Source organism: Linepithema humile, chromosome 2 (assembly GCF_040581485.1).
Source record: "Linepithema humile isolate Giens D197 chromosome 2, Lhum_UNIL_v1.0, whole genome shotgun sequence".
Classification (NCBI taxonomy): domain Eukaryota; kingdom Metazoa; phylum Arthropoda; class Insecta; order Hymenoptera; family Formicidae; genus Linepithema; species Linepithema humile.
In genome coordinates, this window is record NC_090129.1 from 18,100,310 (window position 1) to 18,117,322 (window position 17,013).

The window sequence follows — 17,013 nt, forward strand, 5'->3', positions numbered from 1 at the left end:
TAACGGTGTCCGGTAACCGCGTCAGAGCCGGTGCTAGCGGTACTCGCCGGCGTTCCGTTACTCGACCGACAGATCCGCTAACGCGACTCACGCTCTCTCTTTCTCGCCCATTGCGCGCTGCCCCTTTCTCCGTCGCCGCCACCGCTGCCGCCGCCGACACCGTCCCTCGTCTCCCGGGCAAGTACCGGCGCATCACGAGCCGCTTCGTCTCGCCGTACGATTCGCGTGCTGGTGGAGTAATGGCCCGGCGTTACGCCAACGCGATTACGCGGTTACGCGAGCGAGATCATGGACCCGATTGCCGTTACTCGCTATAAATGATTTCGAAAGACAGATCTAAATACATAAGATTTGCTTGCTAATTATAGGGAGGAGTTGTATGTAAACAATGGCCGAGATATTTTCTCACAAAGTACTTGATGTGTCAAGTACAAGTATTGTCGTTTTTTTTTGCAATTAGTGTTGTTTCTAAATTAAAGTAAAAATAAAATTAAATGATTATCCGTTTCATGGCATTTCATGACTTAGCGATAATAAGAAATAAAGTTGACATCAGGCTCAAAGAAAATCTCAAACAATTTTCTGTATTCACGCCCATACCTGTTCCCGTAATTGGCGGAGAAGTCAGCTGTGAACTGCTTATATCCGGAGGCTGTTGCGTCTGCTGTTGCTGCTGCTGAGGCTGTTGCGATTGTTGCTGTTGCGGTTGTTGCTGTTGCTGCGGACTGTTCGCAGCGACGTGTACGGTGCCTGGACTCGCCGCGCTTTCAGCCATTTTTCACGCGAATGTGTGTGTTTGCTTCCAGCAAAAGTACTTTAATACGAACTATGGCATTTCTACGTTTGATGTTACTGCCGAAGACAGCGTCGTTGTCGTTGCGTTGCGCCGAGGCCAGCAACGAGACGAATTGTTCGTACAATCTACAGTCGATTTCGAGATCACTCGAGTACTTGGTTTAGATTTCTATCCCATTATATGCTTGTCCATATGTAAATATTCACGTGTTTATTGCGGTTCAATATAGATTTATTTGCATCTTCTTATAATCACCGGAACCATCATTTGAATATTTAAAAAAATGAACTCTTTTAAGCTTCTTTTTCTCTTAAAGCGTGAACGTTTCGTACTATTTTTGCTCTTCTTAATCTTTCGTGCTTCTCAATTTTGTTGCTTGTATTTTATCGGATATTGTTGTTTATTTTATCGGATATTGTTGTTTATTTTATCATGTTCGTTATTAACGGTTCTTACGTCACAGTTTTACAACACATTGATATAATGCATCGACGTCCGATAGAATTTTGATCTCAATCTTGACATATCTGTCTTTGATTGATTTTTCAACAAATAAATATTTGTTTCGATTCATCTTCGTGAGATATAATCTATTTGATTCGTCAGTTTCAAAACACGATGCAAAAGTAATTTGATAAAACGCAATAAAAAATAAAAAAAGACGGATTTTGGAAAACCGTTTAATATCGCTGTGTACTATTGGAAACTTTTGAAGTTGATCTCTTTTATTTAGAGCATTTAAAGGAAAATTTGTGTACTCATGAATAAAGTGATTAACTTTTTTGGTGTGTTAAAAAATAGGAAAAATCGAACTGCAGGCTGGGTTAGGAAGAAAGGAGCAACAACAATAAACATCAGGGAGAAAAATATGAAACAGGGATAGTTGGGGCGGCCTCGAGTGGCAGCCCGCCGAGTCGATAGGTCAGTAGGTCTCGTTCGGAGAGGGTCGCTTCGATTCAACCACGCGTTTCCTTCACGCGCAGCCTCGAAACAGTGAGGGAGCGTAGCGGTCGAAGTCCTTAGACCCGGCGCGAGTTCGATCTGTCCGACCGACTGGATAATTTAAGTGCAAACACTATTGCCAAAACACGAGAAACTTGAACAATAGCTTACTTCGAACAATCGGTAGCGAACGATTGTTTATAAATATAACAATTTCGTGTTAACGCGGAAATCGATTTTAACGATTATAATGATTGTAACGATCGATTTTAACAATTGCAGGTTCCACGAAGCACGTTACATGACTTGGCAACTGGTTTTCTGGTTGCCAATTATGACGAATATGTTTGAACAGGCTTGAGTTAGACGCACGAGGACAATTTCATCCTCCACCTTTTATACACAAGCTGTATTTATTGCCAAACAGTTGCGACGACTGCTGATAAATGCATGTAACGCTTTTATAGAAATCGCCATTAGATTGTTTGCTCTATACCGTCACGGGCATCAGCAGGTAGAGAGAGCTTGAACTGGGAAAACAAGGTACTTTGTGATTTTGCGCGATCGGTAGGCTGACAGGTATCGCTCAAGGATCTACGTCTGACCATGATTGTCGGTCATCGGACTTGTCCTTCGTGCGGATCACAGATTTCGAGATTGTCGGATCATCCGATGCGAAGCGAAGGACAGCGAAGCGAGGCAGTGCTCTGCGACCTTCGACGATTAATTCGGCAGCTACGGTCGATATCTCACCACCGACTACCAGGCCTCGCACGCGGCAAGATATTTTCGCACTCCCGACGGAATACTATCACCGATAGTCCTTCCAACATGATTATCCGTATACTTCTCCTTCGTTGGTTGCTGTCACATTGATTTCGTCTATCACTAACATCCTCGATTTATCACTACAAAGCCGAAGATATCTTCAAAGCGTGAATTATTCTTTGTCCTCGGGTGTCGTATTCCGATATCATCGACGCTAACTGCGACTGTCCGAGTTTTTTTTTTTTTTTTTTTCGGGATATTAACGGAACGTGTTATCTCCGTTGACGATCAACAACTCTTTCTTAACAACTTGGAGCGTTATCTCGTTCGATGTGAAACGTTCAGATTTTTACGTGATCACCGGCAAAACTGATGTCGGAGGGAAACAAGCTGACGCACTCGGATATTTTAAAAGGTACCTCCAGGAAAACGCGACAAGCTCAGGGTTGTTTCGAGCGCCTCGTGGTTCACATCGTCGCCCGTCGTGCTCGCCGATGATGGAAGCGGCGGCTCGCAGCTTGTCACGGAGGAAGGCACGTTACTTTTTCGTTGGCAACGAATCGCGCACGCAATGAGTAATCCTGCGTATCCCCGGGATTGGTCATTGAGGAAAAAACCCCGATGAGTTCTCGTTCCCAGATTTAAACCCTTCTTTCTTCCTGCCTTCCTTTCGTTTCGGCGCTATGCACTTTGCGGGGCACCAGTGGCTCCTGCTTGCACCAACCGCTACCAGATGGCATTCGCAGACTTGACTCGCCCCCGAGCAGCCTCATTGCGCCCCCGGAACCCTTGCCACCGCCACTCGTCCGGATTACACTAGCTAGCGATCAATTTCCATTTCTGTACAATATTTGTGACAGGATGGAATGGCTTTCTTTAGGCTGAGATTATTATTTAAGTTACGATATAAAGCAAAGAATGTACAAAAAGATAAAATAGTACACAATTAATAGCAATATAAATAAATAATAAATGATTGATAATGATGATAATTTGAAATATTGAAAAGCGTAATAGTATTTTGCATCAAGAATACATATAATAAATTTCTTCATAAAAATTACATTATTCTATTATGATTTTTTTATATTACAATATATTACTATATCTTGCATTTTATTGTACTTTGTAATTCTGTTGTTTATTTCTGCATTTTACAACTGAGTTTTTTTTCGATGATTTAGATGAAATAAAATCGTATATTTGAACAGTTTACGTTTGTGCTTGTTTTATACAATGTATTTAATAGTCTTTATCATATTTATTTTAATGTTGAATAATTTTTTTCTAACAATATTAAATATGAATATGTTTATATAAGAAATATAATTACAAAAGTATTGAAGTAGCGTGATTATGGGATTGAATTAAGTACGAGGGATTCTTCGTGTGTGTGAATGGATAGATCTAGTGTATAGCGGCCTTTGCACGATTCAGGGGTGGTGCACCTTTGCGCATGTGCGACTCCCGCACGACTTTGCTACCCTTCCTTCGATCGCGTTACTAGCCCGAGTTGGAGGATAGTCTTATCGGATAAACGATAGGACAGGCTGCGATGCTGCCTGTCTATTATTTTCCCCGCCACGAAATCCCCACTGCCTCCATTTTCTCTTTCGATGACGGACACGATCTAAATACTGAGGGCAACGATTTCTTATTAAATATTCAGCTGTCCATCAATAAATAATTGACAAAATAGAAAGGTATTGTGTGTTTGTCGAGAAACGTCGAAATTCCAAAATACTTTTGTTATTGGAGCAATTATGACTAAACATTTTGTAAAATTTTCGTTCAATAAATCCTTTAATACAATAATAATTTTTATCTTCTAAAGATAATCTGAATTTTTTGTATTTATTTATAATTTACAAAGATAAAGAATACAGTCAAGAAAATTTTTCATCGTCAAATGACTTAACTTTAATATTTAAACACACAAAAAAAAGAAAAATTCCGTTCCATATATTTTCGTAAAAATTTTTATCACGTTTTTATCGCATGCCTTAGTGAATATCGCGCTACCGTTATCGCGCACCCTTTTAAACGGATCTGCGACTCAAGCGTGTCCGTTTCGCATTAAAAACCATCTCCGGGATGGCGAACGGAGGGGAATCGCGCGCGAAATGGGCCTTCTCCTTCGGGCCACGGAGAACTTCGCATCGAGCCCGGCGCGAGACGTGAGCCGTTGCATTTTCAGAACGGTACTCCTAACTGTATCTCACATATGTATACACGCGTACGTGCGCGCCGCGCCGCTCACCTGTCGGGCCAGCCGCGCGCGCCGATCGCCGAACAACAGCAGCCGATGAACTCACGGCGCGACCGACGCGGCCATTGATCAAGGGAAAACTGGTTTATTTCGACAGAAACTCGGAATGAATATTTAGTTACCTTTTTAATTCCAGCGTTATCTTAATAAATTTTTTACGATTAAAATATTATAAGTTGATTATTTTAAGCATTTTAAATTCAAATAAATTATAAAATTTATTATTGCGTTACTTATAAATATAATTTATAAGTAAATGTATATGTAAAAAATGAAATATTATTACTTATTCTTAGAGTATTCTATACAATATTTATTTTTCAAGTTACAATTAACATTTGGTTAAATATGTATAGAAATTGTAGGATAATTATCGGAAAAATTACTTATTTCACATGTAAAAAATAAAAAAATTTAATTAAAAAAATTTAATTTATATTATTTTTCTGTTTACAATGCTCTGCCTGAATGAGTAAGAAGCCGTTTGCGCTACGAAGAAGGATATACGAGGAGAAGACACAGTTAGCGGATCTTCTACGCAGATACTTAGGGACATGCGGGTCGCGTGTACGGATACTCACGTAATGTGGGCCCGTTTGCCGGAGATACCGTAAGACCTTGCTGTGTTACGTCACAGCGATAGAGAACTGGCGTGGTTAGGAAGCGGAAAAGGAGGAAGATGTATAAAAGACGATGGAGAAAGGGGCGAAGAAGAGGGAGGAGCGTTTCTCGCGTGGAGATAAATTCTACGACGTGCTTTAAATTAAAATGCTTGACGCGTGTAGAGAAACTATTTTTATCTGCATGTGCGACATCTCTAAATGTGTCATTATGTGTGATTTATTTTTATCGAAAGTTTGTTGAGGAGTTTAATGATCAAAGCATTATACAGAGATGAGGTAATAAATTGTTAAGCTATTAATATAAATAAATTGAAATAATTTTATTTTTATTAAATTAATTTATAGTAAGTAGGCAGTTAAAAAGAAAAATTAAAATAAGGCATATATAATACGCGCGCGATGTATATATGTTTAGGCATATTTCAAAAATATTGAACAAAATTGACAAAGCATTCAAAAATTAAAAGTATTTAAATTTATTAAATAAGGTTAATGAGGTAAATGATTATTGGTACATAATCAATTTGGCAGAAAAAATATATTTAATAACAAATGGAGTTAATTATTAAATGTGTTTCTATTTCTAACAAAGTGATTGTAGATTATTAACCATACTTTTCTCGTTAGATTTGTTTGATTTTTATTGGAAAATCTAAGTTTGTATTTAATAAAAAATATATTTTATAAAACGTGTATGTGAAAAAGAGTTGTAAAATTATACATTACATTAAATTTAACAAGAGGAGAATCAATCATTTTTCAAAATATAAAGATAATTTTGTTCAGAAAAATTATTAAATATTTTTTAAAGGAAATTAACGAGAATACGAAGTTTTTGTCTCTTGTTAATTAGATTAGACTAAACTGAGCGATAAAAAAATTGACGCACATGATTCCAAAATGTGCTTAGTGCATTGCACGATCGAGTTTGTAAAAGTAAATCGGGCCAAAACAACCGTGACTTTCCGCATGAATCAAGGCGAGTGGGTTAGAATCGCGTTTCCCGCTAGTTTTATACCGTTTGCCGTTAAGCTTTTCATGCGTGCGTGCGTGCGTAAGTACGATTCCGATTTGCGGATGTTTCGTTTCATGCGAGCCGATGTACGTCTCGATAAGCTTTCATCGCGTGCAACGAATCGCTCACAATCAGTAGCAACATTTTTTCTATTAGTTGTCCCTAATTTATTCTCTACTTTATTCTCAAGTTTTATATGCTGACAGACACGCATAGTCGTTATAATCGAGAGTAATATGAGAGTAATAGAGCTCGTAAACGATTTAAAACAGTTACAATATAAACATTTTACATTAATTACTGAAATAGTTTCACACAAATGCAATTTCAAATAAAGGAAAAAAATACTAGTTTGAGATATAAAATATAATTTACAAAAGATAAAAACTTTTATATATATACAATACAAAGAGAACAGTATTAAATATGCATGTATTCTAAGATTAACATAGATAAGAGGTCAAATTGTGAATTGATATCTGCTTCTTCTATAAGATTTGATAACTCAGATATTTTGAGTTAAAAATCTTTTACAAATAAATAACACGCATATTTTTTTGCTTCGTTAGTGACAAAAATTTTTTTAATGATAATTAGTTTGTGATTAAAGATATTTACTTTTACCTTCAAGATATTTTTAATTAAAATATTTACCTAGAATTTAAAAAGCTGTTAAATTCTAGGTAAATATCTTAATTAAAAAGTGAATAGTGTTTTAAATTCTAGATAGATATTTGAAAAACTTAAAAAATTCTTATTTTAATTTATATATGATATTTTTTAAAACATTAATCTCGGGCATCAATAATTTATAAATAGTCCAACAATTTTCTTGTTTGAACCGATTGTACCGTTATCGTTTAAGGCGTTTGTTCTTACACACTATCTTTTATGTACAAAATCGAACGGCACCGAGTCAACAGACAAATCAGCGCAATGCGGCACGATGCTCAAGTGTTTCGCAAAATCGCTCCTGCTCGGCGCGGCGAGCGAGCATGGCGCGAAGACCTCCGGTTAAAATCACCGGGCCCTTCCACCCCCCTCCGGCCTCCACCCCACCCCTCAACCCGGACCTCTCCTTCCCACACCCTCTGTTCGCCTGCCGACGCGGCCCGCGTCCACGTGTTTCTATCTGCGGTCAGTGCACTTTGCTGCACGAACCGCGGCCGTTTACCGAAGGTCCACGCAACGCGACCGCGCTTAATAATCATCCTCCGGAGGATCGTCGACCCTGTGCGCCCGGGAGAGTGCAGGAAGCGCAGGAAAACAAAGCTGGCATATGAATTCGACAGGTTGCACAGCAAAAAAAAATAACAGTTGGCGCGCATTTCGTGCACGCGATAAGGGATTATGAATGAACACGTCAGATATTTGATTAATAGAATGTTTTCAAGTTTAGCATTAATATACAATTTAAACATATTATTAATAATTACAATTATATTAATAATTTATTGCAATGAATAAAATTTGTATATTTAAGTTTTATATAAATATAAATTGGATTCTCTTCTGTGGAAAATTTAATTCAAAACTTTGCAAAGCGCCTTTTGATCTTGTTCTGTTTTTACGTTAATAATATAATATTTTTCATATTATTTTCATCTTTTTTCTATCATCGCATGCATAAATCCGACTATTTATGTATTTTGTTTTGTACAAATGATGAAAAATTTCCATTCTAGATATCTGTTACATGCTTTTATATTAATAAAGGACTTGGTATATCGTCCATGGATCTTTGATTTGTAAATTCTCTTTAGAGACCGTTGGATTCATAAATCCTTTGATTCTTTGTGTACGCTTCGGTTTCCTGGAATCATCCCGCGAATTTTGCTTTTATTATCTCGACATAAACACTGTGCGCAGAGACGGAAGTGAGGGAGGCCGCGGAAGATCCTCGCCCGATAAGGGAATATGCGTGGGTTCCGGTCATTCGTCTCCATCTCGATACTCTCTGGCGCGAACGCCGCCGTGTATCTCCGTGTCGCTGACACGTACTAAACGGAATGCGCCGCTCGGAAACCGCGTCATGCGACGTCGCGGAAGCGGAAAAAATGCAGATGCAATCGCTACGACGACGTACTAATGACGATGTGAATATTTTTGAATCGCGGATTGCTGACATCACTCGCGCTGAAAAATTTACGATTAACTCGCCGCGTCATCGAGAAGTCATTTCTGTCTGTTGTCCGCTATTCTTGCTCAATTAGCAGCTTGCAAATTAAGTCATTGAGAGGAAAAGGAATGGATTCGTACACTTGCACAGATATTACTGTTTTCTTGTTATTCAGTTATCTTTCTCAAATTGATTTAAGGGAAAGAGTGAAAGAGAGAAGCTACAGAAATTTGATTTACGTTTCGAAATAATAAAAATTGCTATAAAATGTATCAATTATGTAATTATATGATACGATTTTTTATATTTTGAATTATAATTATAAATTAAATGACAATAGAAATCTTACTAATTTTTTAGTTTTAGTTAACATCTAATGCTTTATTAAAATTTTTCAATGTTAATCTGTTACATGGAATTATCCATTCCTCAAAGAATGTGTGTAATTGTATACTTGATCTTATTTCTGTCGAGGTTGCGAGCTCTAATAGTCACAAGAAGACGGTAAATATTATTCAATATGCTAATTAGCGATTAAATCAAAATAATAATTTAATCATAGCGCATTGGGACAAACCATTTTCAAGATTGCCTTAAATTTGACAATATATTCATAACCAGAGCAGCTTCTAATTTAAACCGTAATTAGTTTCTTATTAGTACTTAGTTGATTATATAATCATCGATTTGTTATCAGCTGCTCGACCTGCCTACGTGCAAATAGATGGACACGTACACCGGTAGAGCGGTATGCCAAAGAGAGTTCTAGAGTGACAATGAATGACAGAGAGTGGGAAAGAATGAAAGAGAGGGGGTAAAATAAACGGATGGCCCTAAGAAGGTTCACGGCCGGGTGGTTACTTCAAATCAGGCAGGTAAGGTGCTTCGACGCGAAGGAGAGACATCGCTCTCCCGCCACGTGGTGGCGAGAAGGGTCAATGCCCTCCAGACGAGGTTCGTGGAGGTGAGCACTCGCGGAGGTGAGCAACGGCTGGTGACTTTGCCGCGGACTTGCCTAAAGTTCCCGCTGTTCATCCCGTTCATTCTTTGTGTTTTATGAACCGCCACAATCCCTCTCTTTGTTCCTGGTAGATGCTGGCCAAGGAATTTTTGTCGACCCTTCGCGGTTCAACCACGCGACGGACATCACATGCGCGTCGTGTATCGTCGTGATTGATGTACTGTCACATGTATACATTATAATAGAGCGCGCAAAAAGCGGCATAAAGTTGAGTATCGCCCTATACATACCATCGAAGACAAAGGGTTAATTACTAACGCCTACGGGTTTTCTTCCGGGCCATTCTCTCTCGTCATTGGAGTTTTTTTTTCTATGAGCAAAGGGAATGTCTGAGGAGACAAGCGTGCTCGCATGTCCATTGTGGCAAGCTATGATACGAGATTATACCTTGTTCATTGTTTTCATGCTAATGTTAGACTTAAATTGATGAGATAAGATTGATATATTTATTCGCAATTTATATTTAGAATTGTAATAACTTCAAAATATCCTATAAATATAATATTTCTAAATCAATTTATCATAACAATCAATTTTGTAAAGAGTTCATAAATATTATTTTTTCGTGCTCAGAATTACATCTTCGCGATTTGAGGTACCATTGAAAAGAATGTAACAATTTAAAAAATAATAATTTTTTGAATATTAAATATTACATAAACTAGATTATAGCATCTTCAACACATATCAAATTGTGACAAAATTTATTTGATTCCACTGACTGATGTCCAATGATTATTTGATAACTCATGGTATCGGCCATTGTAATTCACATGTTTACCGTTCTCTTCATGATTAGTCATCATGATATTCCTAAAATATGTTCAAAGAACCGCAAAACGTATGCCTCGGTGTATGCGTAATCGCGAAGGGAGCGTTTCATGAGCTGCGTCCGCGAATTTTGACGGTCTTTCTCTCTCCGGAATAGGAGAGGGAGAGCGCAAATTTCGGCGAGGACAAGCCGAGCGGGCCGAGCGAACGGGCGCGTAACACCTGCGGTCGACGACCCTTGCAGTGCTATCGAATACCTGCCGACGCAACGATTCGCTCGTTCGCGCTCGCGTCACTTTTTTGGCCCGTCACGGCTTCGATTTGGTGATTGGACCATCGGATTGCGATTATCGATACGTTTTAAATACTCATATCATTTTTTTGACACAAAGTTCTAGAGCTTTTGCCAGAAATTGAAAATCATATTCAATGATAAAAGTGGCTTAAAAGTATGATGTTGTATATAGCGTGTACTATGATACATTTGTGTGTGTACAATTCGTAGACTATTACACTTCTATTGATCGATTTGTACATTTACACTCAAAAATAAAAAATCCGATTTATATATTGCTTTGTTGCGATTTTATTTCACTTTTCAATTTTTATGTTTATGATTTAATTCAATATGATCGATTATATCTACCATCCCATTTCTTATTTTGTCTTGCATTCCATTGCTAAACTGAGGAAAAATCGTGTGAAATTATCGTGTCATCTTGATATATATTTTACTACATGTTTCTTTGATACATATATCCTTTGTTTTAAACAATATTATTGCATACAAAATTTTAAGAATTATGATCTAATAAAAAATAAATTTGGAAAATTTAGATAACATATGTTTGTATGTAATCAATGAGACATTTATGATGCAGAAATAATGAGTAAATAAACATGTTGAAACAAGCATACTTAAAAGCTTGTTTCGGACAAATTAATAATTCTAATTGTTTTGTTATCTATTTAGATATGCGTTATGTCACTATCATTCAGTCATACTATGTCGATATTATCGTTGCGTGTGCCGAGTAAGATCGAAATACGTGAAAGGGCGTTGAACGTGGGCTCGACCTTCCCCTCCGCGACCTTACGCGTTCAACAGCAACGCTCAACCAGAACTGTATCCAGAAGAGAGGAGATATCGTTCTATGAGTCACGGATGTGGCAGTGACCGAGCCAAAGCTATTGTGTCATTATGAGTAAGCGTTCCCGCTATCGCGCGTACCGTTTCTCAAATTGCTTCAAACGATTTTTCGAGATACTTTTTCTTCCAACTCTAATTAAATTTAAAAAAATCAAATATTTCTGCAGTTTTGTTTGCATTTATTTTATTTTGTTTAACACGGTTCTTTTTATCTTTAAATATTTGAGTCTGGTAAAAAATAAAAAAAAGTATCATTTTTAAAATTTTGACTTGAAAATATAAAAGCGAGTTTATCTGCGAGTTATGTGTAAACAAAAATGTATTTTTAATTTGGAATGAGTTACATATAATTGTACTCAATGACAGAAATATGAATTATTGTATGTATAAATTTAAACATAATTTTTTCATTTAATCATTATTTAACATTATTAATTAATTAATTAGTTAATTAGTTAATTTGCCTTTGATATCGTTAGATTTTGATATAGATTTCTTTAGCATAAAGTCTTTAATGCTTCTGTGGCTGTGTAATTGTCACGGAAGAGTTAATTACAGTGTGTAGATCCAAATCGCTTTATCTTCGAATTCTTCGTTGATCGATACAGCATTAACGCACGTTAACGGCCAACGAACTCGCAATCGAGCTAACGGATTTTCCTGCTTGAGTCTTGTTGAATGAGAATCTCGGAGGCCAAACGACCTTTTTGCTCGCATATGTTGTTCTTCTCTTTCTTTTCGGTAATCAGGAGGTGAAAGAACTCGTTTGGAAACGCGAATGTCAGCAGAATTTTCAGAATCCTTCTATTATCAGAAGAAGTAATTAAATTGTTATAGCCTTCGTGCACAAAATTATTAGTTTCAATAGACAATTTGTATCATACATTATCATCTTATCGTATCATTTTATTATAATAAACAACTTCTTTTTATTAAACATGTTTTTTCTTAGTTAAGAAAAGGTATTCTATGTACAATAACTGTGTGTGTGTGCGCGCGCGCGCGTGTGTGTGTGTGTGTGTGTGAATGTAACATGTAAATTATGTCTTGAAATATTTAGAGATCGGCTTCCGAGATTCTCACTCTCAAACAAAAATACATATTTTTTAAGAATATTCTTTATTAAAAAATTTCAAGAAAAAAATTTGACTAAAAATATTAAAACTTTCTTAATTCTCAGTTTATATGTACAGTGGAGGTCTGCGTGTTAAGGGATAAAAACTTCTTAAAAAAAAAATTTTGTTTAAAAAAGAGAGAGGGGGGACGGGGCAGCCGTGTGTCATTCTTAGATTATTTCGCATGAGGGCACGACAGGTCGGAGAACGGTGGCGTAGATCGTGAAGGTGTTGGAAGAGATACAGTCCAGGGTCGGCTCAGAATGAAACGTAGTAGTAATAGTGTAGTAGAAATAGCGTAGAGAGGAGGAGGAGGGTAAGATGAGACACGAGGCGGGTGGGGTGGAGTAGTAAGAAACAGCTGGTGGGTTGAACGAGTCGTGTGAGTTCAATGACCGGAGAACGAAGAAGCGAAGGAGCCTGGTTTTGAGTTAGGTAGGTAGGTAGGTAGGTAGGTAGATAGGTAGATAGGTAGAGAGAGAGAGAGAGAGAGGGAGGGAGAGGCGCGACGAGTGGCGCAATTACGCACATAGTTACGCAGGCTCGCTAATATACGTGCGCGTGCGTCACCCATGGGGTTGTTACGCCAATACATCGATATACGGAGATGAGCGAAAGTATCGATGTTGCGTGATAGAGAAAGACACTTCTTAAGATCAACATTATTTTGAAAATTGCTATTGTTAAAGATATCATTGAAATGTTTGTAAAGGTTTGCAAAATGATATTCTACTTAATTGGAAATTTCCTTCTAACATATAGTTGATTTAAATATTTCTTATTATATTTAATACGTTTAATAATATTACAAAATATGTTGTGCTACTATCAAGATCAATGGTCTATAATAATTTTGGAATATTAAGAAAAATATATTCACGTAGCGTAAGCAGCGGAATGCAGAAAGAAAAATTTCTATTGATACTTAGATGATTTTCGTAGTATTGTTGGTTGACTAGTCGCGCGTAGTAATGAATGCTATGTGAAATAGTGATAGTATTTGCCCTGTAAATAATTGCAACACTTCTTCAATATGGTCTAATTTTTTCGACGCGATGAAGATGTGTTGTATATTACTTAAAGAAGATACGCGTCTATTTGCATCTATTACGTTTTGCGCAAGAGCCTGCCATTAATTTTTATTTAGGAAAACTCGATGCCAAATTTATTAACAAATCTACATGTTATAATATTGAATAGATACAATAATATCTACATATATAATATTTATTATTTATTATACATTATTTGTATTTTTGACTAATAATAAATATTATATATTAACGTTTTAAAATCTTGCAGTAATTAAATTATTCCATGTAGATGTATTTTTAATTTATGCTACTATTTCAGATGTAAAAGAATCTTACAGTTAGTTCCGTTCTTTATATATAGCAGTTCTTTACAATTTATTGTAGCAAAGTCATTATTTCATAATATAATTGATAATAAGCCTATTGTGACGTCTTCCCGAAAGAATTTATGGATCTTTCAATTGTAGCTTAAAGTATGGCAAGAAGTACTGCAAGACGATCAGTCGAACTCGCTTCAACTCGCTCAGAATCGCTCAGAATCGCTCGGTCATGGGCCTACTATAACGGTACCCGGCAGCGTAATTTGGGTAGAGGCTCCTATCGACATATACAGGCTCGGTTCATCGCCTGCTTATACCCTTCGTGCGTTTCGATATGCGCGATGCGACGTGCTTGAGTAATGTCTTTACATCGGTCAGGCCATACTTACACAACTTGCGCTGATATAAATAAATATCCGGGGTTACCGCCCTCTTTCATTCTCGCGCGTTCTGGAGAACTATAGATTAATGGGGTGATTTTATATCCTTTGAAGTCAGTGGCAGGGGATTCGTGACGTGCAGGTGACTCGTTCGCCAATATAAGAGACCGTCTATATTTTGTAATTATGAAAAGAACATATTGTCGTTGCTGTTTGTCGTTTGAACATCTTACATTGTTATCCTACATTCTCTTATTCGCGTTGTTTTATACAAAGCGGAATATTTTTCAATATATTATAAAACAATGTAAATTATAATTATTGTTATTATTATATTGCGGCATATTTAATTGCATATAAGTGAATTTATTTTCCGCACGTAATTATTATATTTGTCAATAAATTGTATTTATAATGCTTTATTAAGCTTTATAAATTTTATTAAGCTTTATATAATATTTAGAAAACTGAATGGTTATTATTATAAATAAACGTTATTTTATTAAAATTGCCAATAATAAAATTGATTAATTAGATTCATATGATTTAATCAAGCTGTAGTATATATTTCTAATTATCAAATTTTTATCAAGCCATTGTTAATTTGTGAAATATATTTATTCTTCTATTTGTGTAAATTAAAAACTCAGTAAAAAAGACGTTTGCATTGATCACTGCTAATGGGCCTGTATTATTTAATTATATCTCGGACAGCAAGACAGATAAACTCTAATGATTGATTTTACTGGCAGCACTCATCCTGTTTTAACAAACTATATTTACACGTTTCGTTTTTCTCAAATTTATCATATTCAAAATTAATTTTTATAAAACCAAAGAAATAGAAGATATTTGCGAAAATGTCGTTAATTTATTTATACCTAAACTAGAATAAAATTTCTAATACCTTTACAAAATAGATTAACTCTTAATAAAATTTGAATATTTCATTTTTTAATGAGCAAAATTAATAAAAATGTACACTAACAACTATATAAAAAATTGCTGTTTGTCTATATTGTGAATTTATTTTCACGTGACGCTGAATCTCTCTACACTTGACTGCATGTCACTGCAGTATGACGCCTTCATTTTTCGATATCGCAACATGGCAACCCTGAATTTTCATAGCTATTTGTGTCATGAATTTTCATAGTGCCTGATATCATTTCACCTCACGGAAAAATACGACACAATGCCATGTGAAGCTGGGCGGATTTCATCTTTCTATCTTATACACAATAGTTTTTTTTTTTTACACATCTCAATTTACTCCCATTCTCACCGGCTTGAATAAACCCTTCTACACTCAACGCCGAAATTTCGTCCACGACATCTATATCGCGTACTGCGATAAGGATAAAGAAAAATGGGGAGAGCCGAGGACAAAGACGGAGAGCGCACGAACGCGAGGAGGAACCACATGCGTGCGTGCGTGCGTGTGGTGTACACTCGGAGAGTTCATTGACCCTTTGCTTTTGTTCATGTATCGTGCGGCAAGCCTGTCGACGCTTATGTTAGTTCGGGAAGCGAGCAATGGGCGCCGGGGCCCATCAGGAACCGAAATCCGCTTCACGGCCACGTCCCCAGTTAGGTAATCGATCGCAACGCCCTTAAGTTTACCAAGGTCTTTGCCACCTGTCGCAGAAAGAGAATTTCTTTTCTCTATCCGTCCTTCCTTTCCCTTCACTCGTAGCTTCCTGATCCTAACCCTTCCTCCACTTTTGGAGGTCTCTTTTTCCATTCTCTCCGCCCGTTTTTTTTCTTCTATGCTTAATTCTCGGTTGCGTAACACTTCTCAAAGTAGATCCGGTTCTTTTACTTCTTTCAGTAATTTCTCAGAAATTTCAGATGCCATTTTTCAATCTTTTGCAATTTGCTTTTTATTCATGCATCTTTTTTTATATTTTTAGTAGTAGTATTAGCTTAGTATATTGCTTAGTATGTTTTGCTTAAATCTGCTTATCTTCATCTTTGCATGATTTTGCATTGAAATGACGTAGATATCGTTTTCAGCTTATTGGTGTAATTCGACACGTGTATTTGCTTCGACGTGCATTCTTTTAATATTAACTTGTCTGTATCGAGTCATTTAATTTTTACATGTGCTATACGAGTGCTCAGAACGTGATTATCGGTATTTTTCTTATTTTTTTTATATTTTTAGTTTTTTTTTTTAAATTCTATGTTGTATATTTTGCTTTTATTTTGCAATCACATATTATGATCAAATTTGATTCTATAAAATATTCACAATTATTTTGTAATTTTATTAGTTTATAAACGTCTTAATGCACATAAAGAAAAATATAGAAATAAAAGATTTAACTATAAAATTTAAATATTTCAACGGAAGAAAACAGGTAGACAAGTTTCCACTGATATATTCGCCTCTTTGGAGAGGAACACCGATATAACCTAATACTTTATTTAATTCATTCAAGCGATACTTGGCAGATTCTTGATTATCATGAATTATATGAATTATATGAGTAAAATTATTTACATTGTTTACGTAATATAGCATCTCACTTGATTTTTCGATAATTTGCGGAATAAATCAATTAAAAATGGCAGTTTAATTTGTGACGATAAATGAGTCATCAGTCAATTTAATTTTCACGTATTTATTGGAATAGGCGGCATAAATAAACGGCTTCATAATGTATGCTGCATTTGATCAACTTATT

General features: G+C 36.3%; 1 protein-coding gene and 1 pseudogene across 6 annotated transcripts in view; one reads left to right on the forward strand and one right to left on the reverse strand.

The window, feature by feature from the left end:
* The window catches only part of Hr3 (Hormone receptor 3), a 116,183-nt gene that overhangs the window by 75,548 nt on the left and 23,622 nt on the right, over positions 1–17,013 (reverse strand). For 3 of the 6 annotated variants that reach the window (XR_001101781.2, XM_012378796.2, XM_012378791.2), the window contains exon 1: positions 601–3,932. The exons of 2 other annotated variants lie outside the window; for them this stretch is intronic. Coding sequence is in view for 3 of the 4 variants with exons in the window: in XM_012378796.2 (XP_012234219.1) it covers positions 601–775 (175 nt within the window). In the remaining variant the exon portion in view is untranslated. Of the gene's footprint in view, positions 1–600; positions 3,941–17,013 lie in introns of those variants that run through there. One more of the 6 variants, XM_067349578.1, reaches the window with a different exon arrangement.
* LOC136998218 (uncharacterized) lies at positions 3,904–5,886 on the forward strand (annotated as a pseudogene).